The sequence below is a fragment of the Triplophysa dalaica genome, chromosome 17, assembly GCF_015846415.1.
Source record: "Triplophysa dalaica isolate WHDGS20190420 chromosome 17, ASM1584641v1, whole genome shotgun sequence".
Lineage (NCBI taxonomy): Eukaryota > Metazoa > Chordata > Actinopteri > Cypriniformes > Nemacheilidae > Triplophysa > Triplophysa dalaica.
The window spans coordinates 18783882-18810823 of record NC_079558.1 but is presented as its reverse complement, the minus strand read 5'-3'; the positions used below and the strand labels follow the sequence as shown (position 1 = coordinate 18810823).

General features: G+C 39.0%; 2 protein-coding genes across 7 annotated transcripts in view; one reads left to right on the top strand and one right to left on the bottom strand.

The window, feature by feature from the left end:
- On the top strand, positions 1–9982 carry fam13c (family with sequence similarity 13 member C). Its single transcript, XM_056770555.1, has 10 exons — positions 1–412; positions 2557–2749; positions 3445–3580; positions 3789–3870; positions 4833–5029; positions 5101–5184; positions 5266–5361; positions 6761–6945; positions 9447–9548; positions 9868–9982. The coding sequence occupies exons 1-10, from the start codon at positions 244–246 to the stop codon at positions 9980–9982; spliced, it is 1359 nt and encodes a 452-aa protein (XP_056626533.1). The 5' UTR covers positions 1–243.
- Positions 9571–26942, bottom strand: part of phyhiplb (phytanoyl-CoA 2-hydroxylase interacting protein-like b) — a 31105-nt gene continuing 13733 nt past the window's right edge. The window contains exons 1-7 of one of the 6 annotated variants that reach the window (XM_056770558.1): positions 20558–20672; positions 17691–17744; positions 17568–17605; positions 16064–16260; positions 15505–15679; positions 14791–14908; positions 9571–12312 (exon numbers count right to left, since the gene is read on the bottom strand). In XM_056770558.1, the coding sequence (XP_056626536.1) occupies positions 11775–12312; positions 14791–14908; positions 15505–15679; positions 16064–16260; positions 17568–17595 (1056 nt within the window). In that variant the 5' untranslated portion in view covers positions 17596–17605; positions 17691–17744; positions 20558–20672 and the 3' untranslated portion in view covers positions 9571–11774. Of the gene's footprint in view, positions 12313–14790; positions 14909–15504; positions 15680–16063; positions 16261–17452; positions 17745–20557; positions 20681–26942 lie in introns of those variants that run through there. The other 5 variants (XM_056770560.1, XM_056770559.1, XM_056770557.1 and 2 more) reach the window with 5 other exon arrangements.

The window sequence follows — 26942 nt, the reverse complement described above, 5'->3', positions numbered from 1 at the left end:
AAAGACGGGCATGAATAATCCATGCCACATAAAGAACTGCAGCAGTAAGGGACGTAAACGCAAGCTGTTTCGCGCACTTACGCACGACCTCAGACGCACGCGTGGTGCGTGTATCGTGTGGGGGACTCTCTGATGGAGGCTGAACAGAGGGTCGCGTGAGACCGCAGTAGCGTCTTTCCTCGCGCATCTCGACGCGTCGCGGCTTTCTCTTTCACTCCTCGTGCTGCAGAAGCTGAAGTCGGCATGTTCTGCTTTTGCCTGCAGAGCTCTCTGTTGAAGCTCCAGGCGCTGGAAGGAGACACCAGCCCATCCTCAGATCCATCTCCAGAAGACAGTCCGCCCACCCTGGGCTTCAAAGAGGAGAGCCAGCATCCTTCGTGCAACGGCGTCGGAGAGGAGAAAAGCCTTTTGGGTAAGACATAGTGACACGGTTAAGATGTGTTTTGGAGGGCGTGTTTGCTCGCAGCTCGACGTGGAGAAGATGGCTCTTGTCTTTGGGCAAGTGTGTGTCTTTTGGCTTCATGTTGGGACGCAGGGAGATGATGGAAATGATGGAGAGATCACAGGCGGCGGACGCTCACGTGCAGCGCGCAACTGGACGATAGATGCGTTTCTTTTTTATTTCGCAGCACCTTTTAGGCTTCAAATTGACTAATTTATCGTATATTGAGAGGAATATATCAAATACTGCCAGAGAAGTGATTTTGATGCTGTGATGTTGATTTTTGTAGTCTCGTCCCCTCGGGTTCTCGCAGGTGTCCGAGCAGAGTAACCTGAGGCGTAATTCATCACATTAGCTGTATGGTGCATTCAGTACAGCACGTGCGCGTTCCGTTTAAACCCTCTTTATTTTACACCTACAAACAAACAAACGTGTTCTCGTGATGTCTTAATACATAATGAACACAATATAACATTAATTTTTGCAGATTCTTTATGAAATTTAACATGCAGAATAATAACTCGTACGCAGAAATTACAAGGTATCCTACTGACAAAACAGTACTAACACTGAGTCGTCCAAAATTTCACAAGTCTACATTTGATCGTTTTTGTCTTGAATGATAAATACTGTCCTCACGATCACGAACCAAGTTCCAGACGTTAGTCATCATCGCTTCATCCCACCTTCCCTGTGGCTTCAGACATTTCTAGAATTTTCTGACAGTGACAATTGGAAAATTAATAAAAAAAATCATTTTAAGATGTTATTATTTGCAATAAACCGATATATCAACACAATAATATACGTTTACATTGAGTCATATAGCAGACGCTTTTATCCAAATCGACTTACAGAGGAGGGAAACAAGGGAAGCAACTGGAACAACATAAGGACAAAAAGCATTAGTGCAATAAAAAACTGGTCTCATATAGCCACAGTATACAGAAGTAAGTTTTTATTTGAAAGAGTAGAAAAGAGATGGAAGCCAGAAGTGATAAGTGGTGTTGATGGAAGAGATGTGTTATCAGACGATTCTTATATCACAATGAATGATAAAAGCTCCAAATCTACTTGAGCTAAATATACACTAAAACATTGATGCTACTACATGATAATAAATATTACTACAATAATAAGTATCACACAATTGGACAAGAACTATAAAACGGTCGAGCGAAACAACAATTTGTTACACTTTGTAATACTTTAGATTTTCCAGTATATTTGGAATGTAATGCATTCTCTGTTTGTCATTTCACTCGTCTAACCACATCTTGACAGAGAGTGTGTGATTCTGAATGTGTGTGATTCTCCATTTTCAACCATTCATTCAGATACAGTCATATTCAGTCTGTATCAATTGTGTGTTTGTCTACTATATCAAACTTTCTGTGTTTCGTTTTTATGAAGAATTTTCTCATGCGGGCACTATAACAAAAACTCTTTTGAGACCTTATTTTCCCATGTCAGTAATTTTAGTGTATTTTATTAAATATATTATGCACAATACCATGAAAACACAGCAGATGCACATGGAAAGTTCTAGAAAATATTGAATTGTACGTTTGACAGTAAAGCAGCTTGATTCAGTTTGCTCATTTTGACATTGGCCCTTTGTTAATGATACGTTTTAATTTAGGACTAATGAAGGGTAGTTTATTTGAAAAAATGGAACATCCCTAGCAACCACATAGCAAAACCCTAACAACAGCTAACTTGCGTCATGGCAGTGAGTTTGAAGTTTAGACTAACATATGTTTTATTTGAGGAGCGCTGGTTCATCCATCCATCCATCCATTTTCTACCGCTTATCCGAACTACCTCGGGTCACGGGGAGCCTGCGCCTATCTCAGGAGTCTTCGGGCATCAAGGCACACACACACACTCATTCACTCACGCACTCACACCCTACGGACAATTTTTCCAGAGATGCCAATCAACCTACCATGCATGTCTTTGGACCAGGGGAGGAAACCGGAGTACCCGGAGGAAACCCCTGAGGCACGGGGAGAACATGCAAACTCCACACACACACAAGTCGGAAGCGGGAATCGAACCCCCAACCTTGGAGGTGTGAGACATGCTGCTTTCATCTTCCTGTGTGTGTGTAGATGTCAGACTGGCGGATGGTGAGTGTAGCAGTGATCTCCAGCAGAGGCCAGGTCCCAGCCAACTCATCCAGCACATCACAGACGACAACAGCCCCCTGCCCTCTCCTCGCTGCTCCAGCTTCAGTCACAGTCAACGCTTCAACACGGACCCTGAATCTGCCCCGTCTCCGCCCTGCACACAGCATCTCATCATGTACGAACACAGACACACACACATATGTTGGGTTTCCATGTTTTATGGGGACACAATGGTTTTTATATTGACAAACTGTATATAATATTCCCTACCCCAAACCCACCCCCTAAACCTAACAATCACACAAAACTTTCTGCTCTTTTAGATTTTCAATAAAGTTAATTCTGTATGATTCATAAGCTTGGGACCAAAAAATGTCAAGAATTTGGGATATTGCCATCTTTGTGGGGACATTTTGTCCCCATACTTTAGGGTTTAGCCTTCCCACACACACACTTGACTCTCTCAGATCTGTTCCCTTCCTGAACAGCAGCTCACCGCATTCACAGGCTGCTAGTGACACACTGACCTACTTGTAGTTTGTTTAGTCATTATGAACGTTCTTACTGAGTTTCCAAAAGCTGTTCATCGGTTGTTCATTGTGTAAAGCAAGAGGCCACGGAGTGAAACAATAGACACAAAATCAGTCCAGATATGTCAGAGAGATTTTACATTTGCCAGACACTTTTATCCAAAGTGACTTAGAATCCTTTTAATCCATTTACTTTGTGTGTGTTTTGATCCTAAACCTTTGCGTTGCTGACACAGATTTGCCAAATATCAGTCGATCATCTTTTTCTGGATATTGAAATGGACTCTTGTTCACATGAACATGCATGAGTAAGTGTTTATGTGTGCGTTTGTGTGTTTAGGGCTCGTGGGCTTGTGAGAACGGAGGCTCCTGGAGCTGAAGTGACCTCCATCTCACTCCTCAGCAAACACATTCAGACACTCAAGAGAAAAGTAAGAAGGTTTGAGGAGCACTTTGAGCAAGAGATGAACTATAAGGTGAGAATTAAGTTGCTCTCATGTAAGCTTCTGTCTGTATGATTCAGTGTAGTGTGTTATATAGTGTGCTGCTGCCCCCTCTGCTGGCAAAGAGAGGTATTGAATATTCTGTCCTGTGGGACTCGGGGAAGATAACTTGAGCAATATATGTTAGGAGATCAGGAGAATATGTTGTAGACTGATTTCAGCTCACATTTCTTTCTCACAGCCTTCACATAATGATAAATCGGCCAATCCAGAGATTTTCAAGCTCATGAGTGAACTGGCCAGATCTCGAAAGCAACTCAAAGGTAAGAGAGACTGAAGTCACCGTCAGCAATGCTTTTCTTAGACATGTGTATTTTTTACCTAATTTGTTATAAACAACTTTTATTAAACAATCGAAGTAGATTGGTAGATGGGTGATTCTCAAGAAATATTGGTTACAATGTGTCAAACATGATGGTCTTAAAAAACACATAAAAGGCGAATTTGAAACCATAAATTTCAAAATATTTATTGATGGTTTAACACAAACCTTAAAAATTCTCATTACAGAAACCATGTAAATGCAAGAGCATATTTTACTAAGAAAAAGCGAGGCCAAGATCATTAATCACACGTAAGAAGACAGCCAAGGAGTATATTTTAATAAAAAAAAGAAAGTTTGGAAAACTACCTGAATCAGTAATGAGAATGAAAAAGTATTTTACACAGCAAAAGAATATTAAGCTTTTAACTAGATAAATATAAAGTTTATCTTAAGTACTGGTAGATGTGTTATTTCAAATAAAATAAAACTTAAACGTAAATATTTTTGTGTGTGTAAACAGTACTTTTAAAGTCACAGAGGATGAGAACATCAGTCATGGACTTTTTTCCTATTCTTTCATTGATTTAAGAACATATTCAAATTTTCTCTGTTTAAATTACAAAATAAATCTGTACGCGTTACGATACAGCAATAGAAATAAATAAATAATTTGATCCTATGTTAAAATTATTCTTTGAGCAATGGAAAGAACATAATGGTAATTATGATAAATTACTGATTATGTTGTATTAGAATTTAAATCAGTAAATTGCTCATGTTCATTTATGGATAAACCGTCCCTTTAAAACTGATATATAAATAGATATAAATAAATATAAAAAAGAGTTTTTTATGTCCTTTACTGGCATGAGGATGAGTAAATAAATGATAAGATATTTTTTATCCTGATCACAGCTCAAAACGATATTCATTCAGCCGGTTTATCTAACCCTCTCTCAGATTTAAAGCTGAAACAATCATTTGAGGAAACCCGCAGACAAGACGACTGCCAGACCACCGATGTCTGCGGACACATGAACGGCCATCAGGATCTGTCAGAGCAGCAGCACGACCCCTCTCTGGAGGAGACGGTAGAGACGCTCCTGACACGGCTGCATGAGAAACGTCAGTCCCTCGGCCTGCCGGACAACATGAAGGTAAGAGACCATCTGCGCTCCGCTGGACGTCCCTTTGAGATTGAACCCGACACACGCTCTTCTGTCCGCAGGAGATGACCCAAAGACAGATGGCTCTGGAGAAGATCACGCTGCAAAAATGTCTGCTGTATTTTGAGAGTTTACACGGTCGACCAGTAAGAGGAATTTTTATATTGAAACATTCCAGTTAATTGAGTTTAGATTAGGATTATTATGCTTTATGATTGTGGCCGCAGGGTACAAAACAAGAAAGAAATCTGGTGAAACCACTCTACGACAGATACCAGATGGTGAAGCATCTTCTGTGTGCCACACCCACCATCACCACCATAGTAAGTCTCATTTATATCAACAGACACCACCGTCCACTTATTACTGTTTTCTGTCCAAAAACCTTGTAGGGATAAAATGATTCACGATGCGATGAAACTGATCTCATGATATGATTCAGTCAAGATTTATTTTTACAAAACCGACTAATTAGATTTAGACAATATTTTTAAGTCAAATTAGAAATGAACAACTGCCCTTTTATTATTTCTCAATTTTTCTGCACATTTCTTTATAAAACAAATATATATTTTATGTCAAAAAAAGCTGCAATTTTAAAACAAATTCTGAATAAAAGAAATTTAAATAGACAAAATAAGACTTTGTTTGTGCTTTTCTAGGATTTTTACGTTTAAGAGATATTTATATATAGATATAAGAGATCATATCCACGTTTTCCAAATTTACAGTAAACGCAGCGGCCCCTGCTGTTCAAAACATGTACTGCGACTCAAAATACACCGGCTTGATATATTAATCGATTTTCAGCAGGCTCACAGTGAATCGTTACATCCCTAAAACCTACTCATCATTTCATATTATTATTAAGATTTCTGTGCATAGAATAAAGAATCATTGTACTATAAAAACATCAATTATTTAAACTAACGGCTAAAATAGATCATAACTTTCTGACATCAAATTTCAACCCACTGACCATATGACTGCTGTTCTGAGGTCACAAACTCTGGCAAACGGTTTGCCAAACCTGCGGCTTATCCTCACCAATTTAACTTTAAAAAGTTCTCACTGCTTTTATCCTAACAGTCTGACTTATATCTTAAACACATTTCTTTTATATTGATTTGTCTTATGTTTGTTTTTTCTACAATGTGTTTTTCCGAAGCTGCTTTGCAACAATGCAAACTGTAAAAAAATGCTACAGAAATAAGATTTCATTACATTAAAGAACATAGTCCTATAGTCTTCCTAAAAACATTCTGAAATCAATTGTCACAAGGAACATTATCTATTTCTCCTAATTTATAATAACGGATAGATAATGGATATGTGCAATATATTGTGTGTATTTGTGGAACAGCTAAACACATGTCAGCATCTGTTCTCGAGCACACATAAGTGCCAAACTAACTATATTCATTTGAATTCAGCAAAAAAATATAAAGAAACTCAAATCTAAATATGACAATTTATATGACAATTTGTTACTTTACCTGTTACTTCAGAAATATAATACATAATGATAGTACATAATCCAAGTTTCTGAGTTTTTAATAATCATTATCATTGTGCAAATGTGTAAATATTGTCTCAATAATGTAAATAATTTTTTTGGACAGAAGTAAGATTTGATTTGTGAATCCAGTTCAGCTCGTGATATGTGCTCTTGAAAAAAGAAATCATCAGTTCCTAACACAGCCTGTTGTCAACGTTTGACAGGAAGAAGAGGAGGGGTCAGATGAAGACTCGGTGCGGTACACCCCCCCGCCTGTGTGTTTTCCAGACAAGACGTGCTGTGGGGGGGAGGAGGGAGACAGTGACACAGCATTCGTGTCCCCTATGGATGAGATCAAGACCGTGAGACATTCCACAGTGACCATGTCCAACCTACACGAGGCCTCCAGGTACACAAACCCTTAGTCACCCTAACAGAGCGTTCCCACCTATCGCGACTAAAGGGAATAAATTGCGGTTTTCCCGCATAGTTGGACACTTAAACATTTTGAGTTTACTCGCTTCATTTGCCCATGAAATTCACTTCACAACAGACACGAATTTGCATCATGTGAGGGGCTTCTGCCAGGCGGCTCAAGTCTCGTATATATACATATATATATACATACAGCGGGGAAAATAAGTATTTGACACATCAGCATTTTTATCAGTAAGGGGATTTCTAAATGGGCTATTGACACAATATTTCACCAGATGTAGCCATCAAGCTAAATATTGAATTCATACAAAGAAATCAGAACATTTATGTATACAAGTTCAGTCATAATAAATAAAGTGAAATGACACAGGGGATAAGTATTGAACACATGAAGGAAACAAGGTGCAAAATGGCATAGAAAGCCATGAGATCACCTGAAATCTGTCAGTATTGAGAGAGAAACCCTGCCCCCATCAGTACTAACTGATATCAGCTGCTTTAGTCCTAATTGATGGCCTATAAAGGCTTCTCATTACCTAGGAGGCACACAGGAAAGACTTCATGATGGGTAAAAGCATAGAACTGTATGTAGATCTTCGTAATCTTATTGTTGAAAAGCATTTTGATGGGAATGGTTATAGGGCTATTTCCAGAATGCTGAATGTTCCTGTGAGCACTGTGGGGGCCATTATATGGAAATGGAAAGAGCATCAGTTCACCGTAAACCGGCCACGATCAGGTGCTCCACGTAGGATCCCTGTCCGAGGAGTCCAAAGAATAATCAAGAGAGTTCTCCGAGAGCAAAACTCGGGCAGAACTTCAGGAAGACCTTGCATCAGCAGGAACTGTTGTTTCAAAGAAAACTATAAGCAATGCACTGAACCGCCATGGCATCCATGCATGCTCACCACACAAGACTCCATTGCTGAACAAAAAGCACGTTGAGGCTCGGTTAAAGTTTGCGAAAGAGCATTTGGAGAAGCCTGTGGATTATTGGGAGACTATAGTATGGTCAGATGAAAGCAAAATTGAACTTTTTGGCAGTCATTCTAGACACCATGTTTGGAGAAGAAATGGCATTGCCCACCACCCCAAGAACACCATACCAATAGTTAAGTTTGGGGGTGGAAGCATCATGGTTTGGGGCTGCTTTTCAGCAAGGGGTACTGGCAGACTTCATTTTATTGAAGGCAGGATGAATGAAGAAATGTACCGGGACATTCTGGATAAAAATCTGCTGCCATCTACCAGAAAGCTGAAAATGAAAAGAGGGTGGACATTTCAGCAAGACAATGATCCCAAACACAAGGCCAAGGACACAATGAAGTGGTTTCAAAGAAAGAAAATCAAGCTGCTTGACTGGCCCAGTCAATCACCTGACCTAAATCCCATAGAAAATCTATGGAGAGAACTGAAGATCAAAGTTCATAAAAGAGGCCCGAGGAACCTTCAAGATTTAAAGACCATTTGTGTGGAAGAATGGGCCAGAATCACTCCTGAGCAATGCAGACGACTGGTCTCTCCATACAAGAGGCGTCTAGAAGCTGTAATCACCAACAAAGGCTTTTCTACAAAGTATTTAATAAAGTGTGTTCAATACTTATTCCCTGTGTCATTTCACTTTATTTATTATGACTGAACTTGTATATTTAAATGTTCTGATTTCTTTGTATGAATTCAATATTTGGCTTGATGGCTACATCTGGTGGACATTTTGTGTCAATAGCCCACTTAGAAATCCCCTTACTGATAAAAATGCTGATGTGTCAAATACTTATTATCACCGCTGTATATATATAGCTCAAATTGAATGAAGAGTGTTTTTTACAATTTAACAGATTGTAAGACCTCCTCACTCAATGTCCTCCAAGCAAGATCCTTTTATTCCTGTTTGGATAAAAGTAAGATGTATCGTACAGCTCCACCATACAGCAACAATGATTTTGTCCTCCTTTGTTGTTTCGGATATCTGCCTCAGCTCGCAACATCATAATCACGTGATTCACGATGCAAGCTCCTGATTGGTTAAAGTGGTGCAAATTTTTGCCAAAGTTCAGATTTTTCAACTCGCGTGTTTTGCGCATCAAATGGCCGGAATGCTCTATTCGCACAGAGTCATTGTGCGAAACGCCGCAGGATGTCCTATCACGTCTTTGCATTGACTTAACATGTAAATCACGAAAAGAAAATATTCAGTGTGACTTTTAAATGAAAGTAAAGGGTCGGTTGAGATCCAAAATAATACAAAATATTACAAACTATTCTATGAAAATTCTAATTCTAAAGTCACACAATTGCTTTGATTAAGAAACTGAAATCAAACTCGTCATGAAAAATGTTAAATCCTGTTTCATTCTAATACATTTTACAGCACTTTTTACTGTACCTTATTGTAAAAGAGCAGTTAACAATGACAAGGTTCTTTTTTTCGAAAGAACTGAAGAACCGACGATTTGTTTCCATGAATTGCAGGTCTGAGTTGCTGGAGTGCTTGCGTGAGACCCGAGCCGAGAAGAAGAGACGGCGTAAAGCCATCCGTGAGTTTGAGGAGCAGTTCTTCAGACAGATGGGAAGGTAAAACACTGATGCATCACTGTCTCATTAACACATTTTAATGGGATTTCGTGTTATGTTTTGAACATGGACAGGAAGGAAACAGGAAAATAAAGATTCAAAAGCGTTCAGCATAGTTAACACAACACACATCTAACCAAAAATACACAAAAATAACTCCAGCAGGAAAGAAAGACATGTTTCTGTACACAGTATCTCAAAATAAGAACACTTCCATTTATCTGCTGTCTGTTGATGTACAAAAGCGTTTCAGTAAGGCAACTCAAGGGTTAACTTATATGTGTTTTTTATGTGTTTCCCCTTCACCGAAACGATGAAGAAGCGCACAAAAAGATGACCGAATCCCCATGGCGGAGGAATACCAGGAGTACAAAAGCCTGAAAGCCAAATTACGCTTACTGGAGGTGTTGCTCAGCAAACAGGAGACCACATAGAGTCCTTTTCTGCCTTTCTATATTCAACCTCACGTTCGGACCAAACGGAGTCGTGCATTTGACATATTTGTGCCATAACGATGCTGAAATGCACTTTAATGTTATTTACCAAGTCTTAGACTGGAAGCCTTCTGATGGACGGCTATTATCACATAAACACAGCGTTCAATGTCTGTGCAGTGTACAGATGGATATAAACCTCACTTGTATTTTAAAGGGCAAGAGGAAACACAGAGTATTCAGCTATGTTAATGAAATATGGCACTTTATTTTTAGAGGAGATTTTTTTAACCAAAGTCTAAATCATATGCAATTTTCACAGTTCCTCGCTCGTGGGTGTGACGCTAGTTTATGATTGGAATTAGGAATGCGGCCGAGGGTCCGTGATTCTCAGAGACTGCCGAATAATGCAAGACTCTCGACAGAAATCAACTCCGAGCACTTAAAACTGCCGTATGCAAGTTTCATCGCTTTCCCAAACGTATAAATACAGCGACAGCCATTGTAGAAACGGACGCAAGTTAAAGCTGCAATCTGTAACGTTTGCCTCTCTATCGCCATCTCTTTTTGACATGTGAAACTGCGGCTTAGTCTCGAGTGAAATCGTACCGAAGAGCTCAAGGTAGAAATCATTATTATGAACTTACTGTGGAGTCATAGGAAGGCGAAGAGAGAATTTGTTACGTACTCATTTATTATTAACAAAAAAGGTTACAGATTGTAGCATTAATTGCATGGTGTGAAACATACACAGAATACTATTCTGTATTCCAGCAAAGAGATGAAGAAAGCTAAAGGCTGTATTTTTGCAAAGATAACTATCCTAAAAGAGAAGAACATTATCTGTTGAGTTTAAAGTTGCTCTCACAAACAATCAGTGACATGAAGGCAGTTAAAATGAACACTTGGACACTGTCCGATCACGTTAAAGTTTAAATCAATACTGAAGCCCATCTATCAGGAGATATGTTGATAAGAATCGGATAAATGCGCTTGAAGTGCAATTCTGCTCAAGTAGCTTCTCTCAGTCGATCTTTTTAGTTCTACGACGGCTCTAATGCAATGAACTATTACAATCTCTCTGTGTAGTGTCTTTGCATGCCAACAAGCGTGAACTGTTGAATTGTGCTACAATCAGGTGTGGTTTTAGTGTGTCTCAACACTTTATTTGCTGTACATCCACAATGACAAATGTAGCTTTTGAATGTTAGCTAGTGCACGTTAAATCTACATTGTTTTATAGAGTAAATATATTTCTCTCTATATATTTGCTTCTCTCAGAATCCGTTCTTTTCCATCAACCCCCCCCCAGTCTTCTGTATCGTGCACTTCCGTTTCGGTCTATGTTTTCTATTCACTGGTTAAAAAATAAATATTTTTCTATCTACACGTCACGTTTGTTATATGGTAGATCACAGTATACTGGATGGGTTGGAATAAATAACGTGAAACACTGCCGAAGAACAGTCGATGGTTTTCTTTACAGTCGCAGTCATGCTACAGTCCGCCCGACGTTCACAACGCCTCTTGAAATCGCGGTGACGCCATTTGTGTCAAATTGGAATAACTTTGGTTGAATAACTGTTATGATGCCGCTTTCTAATGGGAGGGATATCAGTAGGGGTTCAACAGCCAATAAGGTTAAAGAAGCAGTTTGATTGACAGGAGTGTGATGGACATATCAAGCCCGACTGGGGTCAGGAGCGATACGCTAGTAAAAGAAAGGAGCGTTTCGTCAGAAGACACATGCTGTGAAAAGCATTCTGGGTAAGGAGGAGCGGCGACGGAAAGGTTAACGTCCCACGCTGATGTTGCAAGTCTTGCAGCTGGGGTCTTTCTTGGCGTTGACTGTGGACAGACTCATGACCTGTTGACCGCTGATCTCGGCTACCGTGCCCAGGCTCAGATCCACGGGATCGGTGGAGATGACCTCCAGGATGACATCCTGAGCGTGGTGGAACGCCAGCCGCCCGTCTCCATCCTCCGTGCACGTCAGGAAGCGGTTGCTGGCGATGTCCAGTGCCGGCAGGCGTTGCTTGCAGAATTCGTCGCCAGGAGAGCCCTTCGGAGCGATCACCAAGATCACGTAGTGGTAGGCGGTGTACATGCAGTAGAAGTCGGCAAAGTAAAGGTTTGTGTTGCGGTTGAAGAGCGCTTCGGCGGGCACCTGGAATCGGAAGCGGCCGTACGGTGAGTCCTGCGGAGGTTTGCCTGTGTTGAACTCGGTGTTACAGCTGAAGAAGATTCCCTCCAGCTTGCCGCTGATGGGTGAACCGTGACTGCCGCTGTTGTCTTTCACTGACGGCAACATCTTGTTGTTCTGGGCCTCCCTGTGACAAACAAACAAATGTGACCGTAAACAACTAATAGCTGTCATTCTCAGATTAGATCAAAGTCATTTAAAAAGCTGTTGCTGTCCCTCTCAAATCTCAGCGTTGTGATTTAAGTTCGTTTTTAGAGTGATATTAATAAGAAAAATGCGTAAGGGACCGTGTAAAAACTCCTCACACTGAATAAAAATGTACGTGCATTTCGATTTGTGACAATTGTCATTTCATTCTTATTTTTATGACCACTAGAGGGCGCTTAATATCGAAATATCGAGGTTGGAGGACATGAATTATATACTTTCTCGAAATCTTTATTATCAATCTTTTTTCACTTCCATCTCATTATTTTGCTAAATGCTCTCATCCCTCTTTGTCGTATGGCTCTATGATGTAGTCTGTCAGATGCTTTCTGACCTTCACAGACACAGTCTCACATGAGATCTCAGTTGAAAGCAACAGATGAAACATCTGAACTGAATTATAATGAAGAATTACAACTTATACGACTAGCATTTATCATTCAGATATCATTCACTTTGGGGTAAATACAGCATGGATAGACTCTGACTCAAAAGGGGATGAATACTGTGTGCTATTGATTGAAAGATGAAGCGCTATTGATACGTGAACTGCGGTAAAATGAAAGACTCTTCCCGCGCTGCAATGATTCCTTTCTAATGGATTTAATTTCATTCCAAGGTGCCTTTAAATGAATGATCTTTTATTCTGGGGAAAGCAGATTTAATAAAGCTCACGAGTCAGTTGCATTCACTTTAACAGAATAAATTGTGTCTTTTCTTCTCTAGACATAATGGCTTTCATAAAATTAAAAGTATTATGTTATTGTAAGAAGAAAATTGCTGCAGTTACTCTACTTACACATATTTGCTTTTTGTTTTCTAAGAGCTATACGACCACAGTACAAAACTGTGATTTTAAATAAATATTACTTTTAATAAAAGCCTATTTCCACACATAAAGCTAGAATAGAGCATAGGATAATAAAGTCAAAGATGGGAAGAAATTTGGGTTTCACTTTCCTTAAAGCATGCATGTATAATGCATTATAAAAGTAGTTTTAAAACATTTTAATGCACATTTTAATGCATTGTACGGTCTTATAAATAATTGTTATTACAGTTAATTCATTATTACACTACACATTTTAAATTGGTCATAATTCTTATGAACTACATATAATGCATTACAACACACATTATGAAGAATTATAATGCATGTTACCCTTTAATAACTCTTTATAATGCATTACACATACATGCTTCAAGGAAAGTGTTATGGAAATAGAATTTTTAATAATGTAGACTAACATTTGGGATGTTTGAAAATGTAATTTACATCAAGGAATATTGCCCAAAATGTTTCAGGAGTTCATGCAGCTTATGAAATAAAACACACAAATGAACATTCTGTCTACTTGCTATACTTCAAAACGTCATCATAAAAGTGGCCAGAATACAGAAAAAAGGAGGCTGTACAGCTTTAGATCTTAATGTTGGTGAAAAATTACAAGAGAATTCAGAATAAGTTTATGGTGACCATACGTGACATTTTTCCCGAAATCCAGGCCAGGGTGTGTCCGGGAAAAATGCACGTAAGGTCACCCTAAGTAAATTGATAAAGTAAAGGTCTAAGTATACTTCACACATATCACACTTACGTGACACAAATTTTAGCTGTGTCCCAAATGACATACTATACACTATGCACTAAACCATCTAGTATATGAATATCAGAATAGTAGTATCGTCCCAAAGGGAATATTAAACGGTTTTACACTAGCCAGAAGTATGTCGGTTTCCCAGACGAGCACCAATGATGTCAATCACACGCCAAATTGCGTGTGAATAAAAAAATACTTGTGCATTGTTCATTTAATTGTAGATTTCATGCGTTTTTCCCAGCATTACTTTAGTCATCATCAGATTGAAGCGTTATCACTCTGCAGGAGAGTTTTGCTTGAGCAGCGTCTGATAGCGCCGCCTCTCTTACACTACGTAAGCGAATATGCGACCGTTGAGACCGTGAAGTGTCCACAGTTCCACACTTCATATTTTCGGTCAAAAAAGTGCATCATACGGGTACTTAAAGTGCACTTCTGTTTTGAGGATTTTCAATGTGAATACACTACACACACTATTTATACTACAAAATGGCGTAGAATAGTGCACAAGTGTGCCTGGATTGTCGTACCGCACATACTTGAAATGCGCTGGTTGCACATAAGCATTTGATGTTTTGCAATAATTATTTATCCGCAAGGTGGAAACGGTGTCCATAAGACATGCTTAAGTGTTCCTTACAAACCCCTGTAAGTCAGGAGACGTATTGTAATTTGTTGCTATGCGCGTGCGTGAAACACCTGTCGGCTCGAGTCAAATGAAGTAAACTTTGTGCGAGTTCAACTTTAGGAAACTAAGCATACTTGGGTCCTTAGCTCTGGATTACAGTAGTACCTACCTGGCATGGTCAAAATACTCTTGTTGCTGATTTCTGTAGAAGTCGGAGAAGCGCAGCATTCTCCCGGCGATACCTTCAGCTTTCTCCAGCAACTGCGTGAGATGAACAGAAGAATAATCTGTGCGCACAAAAAAAGCGAGAGGAGATCTTATGAGTCCACAATAGTGCCTTCCTCTGTTCCAGAAAATCTAGAAGACTGCTTTGTTCACTTTAAGGTTTTATTGTCGAGAACAGTGTTGGGTAAATAACTCTGAAAAATTATTAATTACTAGTTACGTATTCTAAAGTGTTATTAGATTACAGTACAAAAGTATTTAATTACGTATTACTAATGACTTATGTCTATATCCTACATCAACCTTGATTAGTTCAGTGATTCAAGGAAAGACATGAAATGACTCTTAATTCATTCAAATAAATAATACATAAATTATTCTCATTTACATACCAAAGTATACAAATGGGAGAAGGATACATTAAAGCATACATTTTAAAGTTAGACTTGTCATTTTGATGTCATTTCCACTATTGAATATATTAAACAGTATTTAGTTCAATTACATCAGAAGTAACTGTTATTAAATTACAGGAAAAATAAGAATCATCACTTACTTTACCTTTTCAAGGGAAAAGTAATGAAATTACAGTGACTAATTACTTATTTAATGGTTTCACCCAACACTGGTCGAGAATAAGAGTTGAAACGCATCTCACCGGCTGTGCAGAATTCAATGATCTCGCTCCATTCGGACACGGCGTAGTCTCCGTCACCCTGTTTGGAAGCGGTCTGGACAGCAACAGAGTATTCAGTACGTGGACTGAGGAACCAGTGTCCTCTCACTGTCATGGGCAGAGGAACCGCTTTCGCTACCAGTTTAGTGGGAACATCCTGAAGAAAACAGATAGTGGAGGAAAGAAAATGTGCCCGGTCATCTTAACTTCATAGTTCACCAAAGATGAAGATTTACTTATCCTCATGTCAGACCTGTTTGACCATCTTCCTCAGAATACAAAAGAACATTATTTTGAAGAACGTCGATTACCAAAACAACGCCAAACCACATTGACTTCCATTGTATGAACACAAAACCAATGAGACATTCTTTTTTGTGTTCCACAGATGAAAGAGTCGCGCATATAGGTTTACAACCACATGAAGGTAAATAAATAATGACAGAATTATTGTTCTTGGATGGACTAGACCAGATCTAAAAGGGATTGAACTGAACGAGTTTGGCTATAATAAAAGTAAAACACGCGCACAAACACGCACCTTGTGTTTGAATTTGTTGGCGTTCTTGTTTTCTTTTTTGTTAAGGTCGATGAAGTAGTGTGTGATGCGCTCTCTGGCCTTTGGGTCCATGTCCCAGCAGATCTTAAAGGAGTCACACGTGATGTTGCTGATTTTGATGTTCTGGGGAACAGGGAGTTCCTCCATCTCAGCGATGCCGCTGTCCAGAGACTTATTCCCTAAGAGACGGATGAGAAAAGAAACAAGATGTTTGAGGAAATGCTTTGTGATGGATTCTGCTTGACTCTGAACCTAAAACAATCTTGCATATCTGGACATCTCACAAATTCTCACACATGGATTGAAACGTGTGTTTTGAGCTGTTATTGCTGATAGGATTTTACTTCAAGGATCAACCTTAATGCCTCAAGAACATAGGAACATAGAAGCATTCTTAAATATCAAACAGTAAAATGATACGTTCGCTTAAAGAGTATGTTTAAAAAAAAAAAAAATCTACAAGTATTGATCAAGTAAACTGTCAGTATATCTATCGGTTGCAGTACAAACAGATGTAAAGTGTTTTGTGGGGTTAGCAGACATTGCTGGGTGGTTGCTAGGGAGTGCCGGGTGGTTGCTAGGCGGTTATGTACTGGCTCAAGTAAAAAGAGCCCCTCCCCATGTCTCTGTTGATATGACACAGATATGAGTCTATGACATTTTGGCTGCCTTTTTATTATTTCTCATCGACTGTTAGGCTTAGTAATTCTTCTGTAGGTTCATTGTTTTTCTTAAAAGCGTAGACTTCATATTGCAGTCCCTAGAGCCGTTTCTCAAACAGAAGGCTGCATACGTCATAAAGAATGAAATAATATTGACAATAATAAATATGACCATTATTCCTAGTAAAGCGTAAATTGTTGTAATATTCTTATGACTTGTGAATGTATTGCTCAGTTAAAGCTACAGTTTGTAAAAAACGACTGTAGAGGGCGAGCGACCAAAACAACAACAATGGCGTAGCTTGATGACGCTGTGAAGGAGCGTTGAATGATGGGATCTGTTGTCTTCAACTCCATTGCAGATGACCATCAATCAGACGGGAACGAGAAGTCATGTTAGCGGATGAGGTAATGAGGTTTTATAATTGTTGCGAATACTTGTGGTCCATAAATAAGTGAGTACACGAAACAAACTAGTGGCTTGCTAGACACTAGACACAACTTCTGCATTTGTCCACAACACTGTCAGAACAGGCGGAAACAAAGGGGTCTAAAACAGCCACGTGTCTCTGTTTGGAATGGCGATTTTCTCATGATTTACAAGTAGGTGGAAACATTTGAGATATTGTAAGTACACAGCTGAACAAAACTTATAACACCAGCCTAGAAGTTCTGGGATATTTTCCTGCTAAGTTGTTACAAACTGTACCTTTAACTGAAATACACCCGGTTTGATGATGTAAGCAGCCTGCAAATGCCACCGCCGGAGGGTTCAGCCTTGCATTTGAGAAACAACAAAAAATCTACACAAATTACACAATCACCTTCAAAGCCGTTCCTCACAACCCTCATTACTGCAGACCTGTAAAAAACAGCATGAATCCCTCTGAGCACTGCCACAGCAGGACAAGCCTTAAATAACAATCTCCAGACGTTCACACACTAACCCCAAATTCTCTCCGTCCTGGCGCCAGGATGAGTTTGTTCTATTCACCCGAGCTCTATAGGGAAATACACACACACACACACACACACACAGTAAGTAAAGACAGTGAATGCCTGTGAGAGATGAACACACACACACAAACAGGTGAAGTTCTGCAGATCTTCTCATAAATGAATGTTTCTGCAGCTCTCAGCGCTGAATCATGTGTTACTTCATCTGTCGCCTAAACGCAGAACAAAGACACAAGAGACTGGACGCCTACGGCAGGGAGGAGACGATCTGTCTAAACGGTGTGATGCAGAACTCTTTGTTACTTTCAACTTTTAAATAAAAGAGCAATTGTCCTCACACATCAGAAGCTCTTTGCGTTTCTTTCTCAGAGACGAGAGATTGTACTTCTGCTGTGTGATTATAGGTGGTGGTATAAGGTAGCAGGTTGCTATAAAGTAGGAGGATGAAGCGAGAAGACAAATAAAGGAAAGGATTTTCAGCTTGAAGAAAAAAAGCCTGTTTTATGAATCTTTAGAAGATTTTCTGTATTTTGACATTATTGTCATTGTGAATAAAATCAGTTTAATACAATTAACCTCATAACGTTTTCAGACTCGCATTCTGATTCTTGATTTCTGTTGGCCTCAATGGTTTGGACTGCTGGCATATCCTAAGATATGTATGTTATCCTTAAAATTATTTTTATTATTTTATCAGTCTGATTACAATCCAGAACATTGTGTGAGTCAAAATTATCAATTTTTCATTCTTTTCCAAAAACTCATTAGGATATTAAGTAAATGTTCCATAAATATGTTTTGTAAATTTCCTACTATGAAAATATCAAAACTTATTTTTGTGAAAATGGCCGATTATGTCAATAGAGAACTTTTTTTCTAAGTAACGGCCTGCTACAGCGCCTCTTTTCCTCAATATTTAGATTTTTTGCATCCTCAGACTCTAGATTTTCAAATAGTTGTATCTCTGCTAAATATTGTCCCATCCACACAAACCATACGTCACTAGAATGCTTATTTATTCATTATTCAAATCTCAGTTTTGAAAAATTGACCCTTATGACTGCTGGTACAGGGTCACAATAAGGAGCAATAATAGCACGTGGTTTGTAATTGCTCTGTTTTCTTATGTTTTTACCGTTTGAACAAAAATGTATTTTTTGCAAAGATGCAATAAAAAATGTGCAATAAAAAATGTTTGGGGATCAAGTTAAACAGATGACTGCATTACAAGACAAATACTGTAATACCATTCACTAATACTTGGCTATTGCATGTGAATCTGTACTGAGTGACTCATAAAAAGATGTGAAACATAGAAAAAAGCAATAATGAAGTCCCTCCCCTTACCCTTATAACATGCCTAAACCTAATAAGCACAGGTGAAAGTTGATCAGACCAAAATGTATGACAATGTAGGAATTCATACAAATTACAAATTGACAATTGTCATAATTCACTTATTTTGCATCAAGTTGATTTAAAATTTTGGCAGGAAAATGCAGTAGTCAAACGTATGTCTTCAATCTAAATGATCCAAAAATAAGACTCATTTATTTATGTACTGTAAAACAAAACTTCTTTTTAAAGATCCTCTAAAAAGCTGTAAAACAGCTGGGCGTAAAGTAATAATTTTTCCTGACCATATTAAAAACTTGAAAAATAGTAAAATTCGGAAAAATTAGGTTGTTATTTTTAACAGTGATCACATTAATGATTGGTTACCTGACACAATACAAAACTTTTGTGAAGTTTATATTTATAAAGACAATTATTCAATTGTAACGTAAACTTGATTTTTAGAGTTTTACAGTCTCTAAAAGCACACAGAGAAACGCCATCAGTGACACGAATGTAAAGAGATTTCATACTAAAACACTGAAATGACAGCATGAGATTATTTACTTTTACCCCACAGAGACTCTAAAAGCTCAAATAGCAGCAGTTTGTCATTTTGAGCCTCTTACTGCAAAGCTTTTTAGTGTCTCTGTGGGGTAAAAGTAAATAATCTCATGCTTAATGGACAAATCACAATGATTACAGCACAGCCGACCAGATGCTTGACTTACTAAACACTGTTTTCTCACTCAGCGTTCTTAAAGATGAAATATAAAGAGATGTTAAAGAAATGTACCTCTAAGAACATGAAAACCAGATTCAGTCAAGTGTGTCTGAATGTTTGACTGGTATTGTTGATGTATGTGTGAAGCATTTATAGGGTTACATGAATGAATCTTAACTCAGGCAGAACAAATAACTTGTCGTCTAGAATTATCACCAAATACACACACACACACAATATAACTGTAGCACAGGCTCAGTTCAACACTACATCAATCTTATTTACTCTTTTCTCCTTGTAAGGACATTGGAATGATGTGACAGGCAAGATGCTATTAAAATCTCCATCCATGAACACAGCGAGAGGAGATGCTCGGTTTTTAGGCTCTTTTTCAAATGATCAAATACATAAATCTATCAACAAATATTTGTTTAATACACATAATACAATAATAAACCGCTGTCTCCTCTCATCTATAAAACATAACATAACTCAACTGCAACATAAACAACTCAACTGCTTCGTTTCACAGCAGAATAAAAATATAAATCGTCTATTTTTTCCAGTAAAATTAACAAAATTTCCCTAAAACACAATTAAGTGCAAAATTGTGCATAGTAAAACTTTTAAGAAAATATATCTTGCACAATAAGCACAAACGCTTCTAAATTGTTTCAACAAGAAATAAAGTGAAATGGAGACATATTCTTTGCAATGTGCTGATGATGGTGATGATGATGCATGAGTGTGAACCTGCAGGAGATCACAGCAGAACCTCAAACCCACAGCAGCACCTACCAGATGAACACATGACGTCTCCTTACACACGAGCGACAGGTGGAACTCATGATCTTACGTCCAGACCGATAGTACTGACCCCTGTCCAGTGTCCACCATGAGCCTGAGACACATACGCTACTGACTCAGACCAGCTTTAGCGTCTGTTTTTCACAAGTTTATCACACTCCCATAGGAGGAGCCCAGATGATGTCATCAACCACCGCTGTGCACACACTGATCACGAGAGAGAGAGAGAGAGTGAGAGAGATAGAGAGAGAGAGAGAGAGAGAGAGAGAGAGAGAGAGAGAGAGAGATAGAGAGAGAGAGATAGAGAGATAGAGAGAGAGATAGAGAGAGATAGAGAGAGAGATAGAGAGTGAGAGAGAGAGAGAGAGAGAGAGAGAGAGATAGAGAGAGAGAGAGAGAGAGAGAGAGATAGAGAGAGAGAGAGAGAGAGAGAGAGAGATAGAGAGAGAGAGAGAGAGAGAGAGAGAGAGAGAGATAGAGAGAGCTGCCGTTACAGAATGGGTAAGATCCTTTAACCCTCTTTTGAAGTCCTGCCCACCTCTCGCTCTGATAGTGTCTGTTATATTTATTTATTGATGATGTCATCATTATTTTCTCTGATAGATGCTCTAGATGCTAAACCTCAGTGTATTCTTGAGCACATTATCATAACTTGAAGGTAACATACATCACTGTGAGGTGAAAACCTTGAAAATCCAAATTCTCTGCAGCACAGAAAATCAAAACACTGTACTTCTAAACAATGAAACACATTACAATTTTAACATTTGATCAAAAATGAGCTCAGATTGAGATTTTGATGTGTTTTGTTTGTCTTGAAAAAGGCCACATCTGTGGCAGCAAAGATCATCACATTGTAACACAGACTCACGGGAATATCTATCAATGTGTTTACTGACACAAATTTCCCCCTTTTCGTGTCAGTCAGCACGACTCAAACTAATGTGTTTTAAAATGCTGTATTTTTCATATATATAAATATTTATCAACGCAATCTGATGGGAATTCATACCGATTTTACAAGGTAGCTCATTCGTGTGAATTCCTATTTCCTACAATCTCACTGGTATGTTGTGTCACGATATGACTTTTCGGTCCGTGTACGTTTTATTCATTTGATATCCTATATTAAATAAATTAATGGAAACTGAAAGATGACTCGTTTTTTCATTTTTCGTTTAGTTCAACAAACGAAAAATTAGATTTCGCCCCGATTTTTCATGTTTCGTTTGTCGTTTAAAAAACGGATTTCGGACTCAATATGGGATTCGTACATGTGGGCGGTGCTGTAACGCCCCTTTCACCCAATTGGTCAAATCGCTCACCATCCTGTACGGTCTTAATTCTGCCAGGCAGAATAAGAGTCACCTCTAGTCCTTCATTTTTAAGTTATTGCAAGTATGTCGGCGCGAACCACTGCTTATTTTTAACAGTGCGTGATATTTAAGCAGACATATCTGTTGCAATGTACGACATTTAAGAGATGCAGTATGCTGAATACCAGGGGTCTCCAACCCTGCTCCTGGTGAGCTACTCTCCTTAAGATTTCAGCTCTAACCCCAATCAAACACACCTGGGTTGCTTGATAATTACAGAAAGGTGTGCTGAAGCAGGGTTGGAGATGCAATTTGCAGTTTGGAGTATCTGCTTGTCTTGAGTGTTTGCTTCACAAACCGTGACATCTGTATGTAAGTGTCTCTGTCGACACCTAGGGTACTTTACAGACTCGACTTTCACCTGAAAATTTAGATGTGCTGGTTTTTCTCAACAAAAACTAATCTGCTTTATAAATGGGTTTTTCATTCGGTCTGCATGAGTTTATTCAGAAATTGTTACAAAATCTAAACGATAAAACTAATATTGTATTGATGGGAGAGTCTACCCGCTACGCAAAGTCTTTTTCAGCACATCCCAAAGATTCTCAATAGGGTCAAGGTGTGGGCTCTGTGGTGGCCAATGAGTGAAAATTATGTATATGTTTCCTTAAGCACTCTTTCACAATTTGAGCCCGATGAATCCTGCCATTGTCATGTTGAAATCTGCCCGTGCCCTCAGGAAGGAAAGAACCCATTGATGGCATAACTTGATCATTCAGTCAACTGACCTCATTCTCTGGGCACATAACGTTGTTGAACCTAGACCTCAAATCCAATGGGAGGCTCTTACCTATTTGCTTAGTTGAATTCATGCTGTTGTTGACTGTTTTTGAACAGGCAGTGTATATAACTCTGCTTTATAATTGGGTTTCTCATTCGGTCTGCATGAGCTGGTTCAGAAATTGTTACAAAACCAAAATGATAGAACTATATATTTACATTAACATTTAGTCATTTAGTAGACGCTTTTATCCAAAGAGTATTACAGAGAGGTCAGGGAGCAATAAGCGACATGTCAAACAGGAGCAATCACACAATAGGTACTGATACAAATAAGCCAAAGATAATTTAGATAATATCTACAGTACACATGGATGTCCAGTTCACAGCATATCTTCAATACTGTAAGACAACAGAAGCCCTAGTTTAGGCACAACACGGTTAGCATATCTATAAATCTGGTCACCTACAGATAGTCATTCCACCACCAAACACACACACACACACACACAAACACACACACACACACACACACACAGACACAGACACACACACACACACACACACACACAGACACACACACACACACACACACACTTCTCCCTCAAACATTTGCAAAACATAGTGATATGTAGATTCTCACAATTAGATAAAGCTGTTATTTTAAACTGGAAACAAAGAGTCAATGCCTAAACTAAAAACTAAAACAAAAGACAAATGCTAAAACTATTGTTAATCATACATACAGTGAGGGAAATAATTATTTGATCCCCTGCTGATTTAAGTTTGCCTGCTTACAAAGAAATGAAGGGTCCATCATTTTCATGGTGATAGACTGACAGATAGAGACAGAATATCAACAACAAAAAATCAGGGGGAAATGTTATATAAAGGTTATAAATTGATTTTCATTTCAGTCAGTGAAATAAGAATTTGATCCCCAAGCAAAACATAACTTTGTACTTGGTGGAGAAACCCTTGTTGGCCAGCACAGAGGTCAGACATTTCTGATAGTTGGTCACCAGGTTTGAACATGTGTCAGGATATATTTGAGTCCACTCCTCTGTCAATCTAGATAAGATAAGATTCAACCGATTCGTCAGGTATGGTGACCCATACCCGAAATGTGACCTGTGCTTTTAACCCATCCAGTGATTAGTGAGCACACACACAGCAAGTGGTGAACACACGTACACCCGAAGCAGTGGGCAGATATCACTGCAGCGCACGAGTCCGACTCTCTAACCATTAGGCCACGATTTATATCTTTAAGGTTTCTTGGCTGTCGCTCAGTAAATTGTAGTTTTAACCTCCTTCACAGATTTTCTATAGGACTAGGGTCTAGAGACTGGCTAGGACATTTAATGTGCGTCTCCTTAAGCCACTCTTTGGTTGACCATAGTGGTGGAGAGGTTGAAATGGGAGATACAGATTCTGTTGGCAGGCCTCTTTTATATACATAACAAGATGATTTAGGAGTACTGTCTTAAAGTGACAGGACTAATCTGTGGGCCATGTAGGCACATAACCAATCTTTGGGGCCAGAATTCTTGCTTGTTGGTAGGGGATCAAATATTTATTTCACTGAGTGAAATGCAAATCAATTTATAACCTTTATTTCCACTGATTTTTTGGTTGATTTTCAGGTTCTATCAGTTAAAATAAACCTAAACATTATAGGTCCTGCATTTATTTGTAAGCAGGCAAACTTACAAAATCAGTGTTGGGATCAAATAATTATTTCCCTCACTGTACATACATACATGAATACTGTACATATAATTTACTCGGATCACAATAATTATTGGGGAGAAGAAAATTGATTGAATTTTTTATTTTTGGAATATAACTGATGGGGCAATTACGGTTAGTAGTAGTCATAATGGCCTAATGGTTAGAGAGTTGGTCTTACATTTACTAGACGCTTTTATCCAAATCGACTTACAGTGCACTTATTACAGGGACAATGCCCCTGGAGCAACATGGAGTAAAGTGTCTTGCTCAAGGACACACTGGTGGCTGCTGGGATCGAACCAGCAACCTCTTGATTACCAGTTCAGTGGTTTAACCCACTAGACCACCATCTCCTTGTGACTTGTGACCAGAAGGTTGCCGGTTCGATCCTCAGGCCCGGCGGGTAACGATTGCGGTGCCCTTGAACAAGGCACCTAACCCTAAGGATGCATTTTCCCGCAATAGAAAGTGGGTTGGATTGTTTCCCCGGTGTGGGCGTGGCCTAAATGCGCTCTCTCTTTATGCGCCATCTCAAGTTCAAAGTCTACTCCTGATGCAAGTTGGGCCAATTTTCACTTATTTTAATGTTTATTGTTATAAAAAAGTGGATGAATAGGCTCTATATCACGAACTTTGATACAGATCATTTAGATCAAACTCCAAAAATTCCATGATGACCATAATTCTTAATGCTGTCCACAAGAGGGGGTGTCAGCCTCTTTCAATCTAATTTATCCACTCTCCATACAGATAAAGTATGAATATGTTGTAGCTGTATTTCTGAGAACAAACATCACACATAAGGAACATCATGAATCTGCACAGTTGGGAGCCTGCATGCAGATGTGTATGTTAGTTTGTAAAACACAAAATTTAATTCTGCAAAAAATTATTTTATTCTCACAACATCACATGTAACCAAACTAAATGTGACCTGAAATGTTTTAGAAATTTAAGTCAATTTATCACAAATAATTTTCTTTCAACAGCGACAATTTTATAGTACAAGTTTATGAACATTGCTGAACTTAAAACAGCATTCTGTAATGATGATTGGGAACATTCATCGATTCATGTTTAAGGAGAAATAGTTCACGCCATGAAAGTGAAAGTGACCGATTAGTCAGGTATGGTGACCCATACCCGAAATGTGACCTCTGCTTTTTACCCATCCAGTGATTAGTGAGCACACACACAGCAAGTGATGAACACACGTACACCCGAAGCAGTGGGCAGATATCACTGCAGCGCCCGGGGAGCATGTAGGGTTAGGTGCCTTGTTCAAGGGCACCGCAATCGTTACCCGCCGGGCCTGAGGATCGAACCGGCAACCTTCTGGTCACAAGTCACAAGGAGATGGTGGTCTAGTGGGTTAAACCACTGAACTGGTAATCAAGAGGTTGCTGGTTCGATCCCAGCAGCCACCAGTGTGTCCTTGAGCAAGACACTTTACTCCATGTTGCTCCAGGGGCATTGTCCCTGTAATAAGTGCACTGTAAGTCGATTTGGATAAAAGCGTCTAGTAAATGTAAGACCAACTCTCTAACCATTAGGCCATTATGACTACTACTAACCGTAATTGCCCCATCAGTTATATTCCAAAAATAAAAAATTCAATCAATTTTCTTCTCCCCAATAATTATTGTGATCCGAGTAAATTATATGTACAGTATGCATGTATGTATGTACAGTGAGGGAAATAATTATTTGATCCCAACACTGATTTTGTAAGTTTGCCTGCTTACAAATAAATGCAGGACCTATAATGTTTAGGTTTATTTTAACTGATAGAACCTGAAAATCAACCAAAAAATCAGTGGAAATAAAGGTTATAAATTGATTTGCATTTCACTCAGTGAAATAAATATTTGATCCCCTACCAACAAGCAAGAATTCTGGCCCCAAAGATTGGTTATGTGCCTACATGGCCCACAGAATAGTCCTGTCACTTTAAGACAGTACTCCTAAATCATCTTATGTATATAAGAGAGGCCTGCCAACAGAATCTGTATCTCCCATTTCAACCTCTCCACCACTATGGTCAACCAAAGAGTGGCTTAAGGAGACGCACATTAAATGTCCTAGCCAGTCTCTAGACCCTAGTCCTATAGAAAATCTGTGAAGGAGGTTAAAACTACAATTTACTGAGCGACAGCCAAGAAACCTTAAAGATATAAATCGTGGCCTAATGGTTAGAGAGTCGGACTCGTTACCAGAAGGTTGCCGGTTCGATCCTCACGGCCGGCGGGTAACGATTGTGGTGCCCTTGAACAAGGCACCTAACCCTACATGCTCCCCGGGCGCTGCAGTGATATCTGCCCACTGCTTCGGGTGTACGTGTGTTCACCACTTGCTGTGTGTGTGCTCACTAATCACTGGATGGGTTAAAAGCACAGGTCACATTTCGGGTATGGGTCACCATACCTGACGAATCGGTTGAATCTTATCTTATCTAGATTGACAGAGGAGTGGACTCAAATATATCCTGACACATGTTCAAACCTGGTGACCAACTATCAGAAATGTCTGACCTCTGTGCTGGCCAA

What these genes read in the sequence shown, in the direction of transcription:
- fam13c (XM_056770555.1), top strand. Translation starts at nt 244, where the DNA reads ATGTTCTGCTTTTGCCTGCAGAGCTCTCTGTTGAAGCTCCAGGCGCTG. An exon ending in AGAGGAGAAAAGCCTTTTGG is followed by an intron (nt 413 to 2,556) that starts GTAAGACATAGT and finishes GTGTGTGTGTAG; the next exon opens with ATGTCAGACTGGCGGATGGT. An exon ending in TTCTTCAGACAGATGGGAAG is followed by an intron (nt 9,549 to 9,867) that starts GTAAAACACTGA and finishes GAAACGATGAAG; the next exon opens with AAGCGCACAAAAAGATGACC.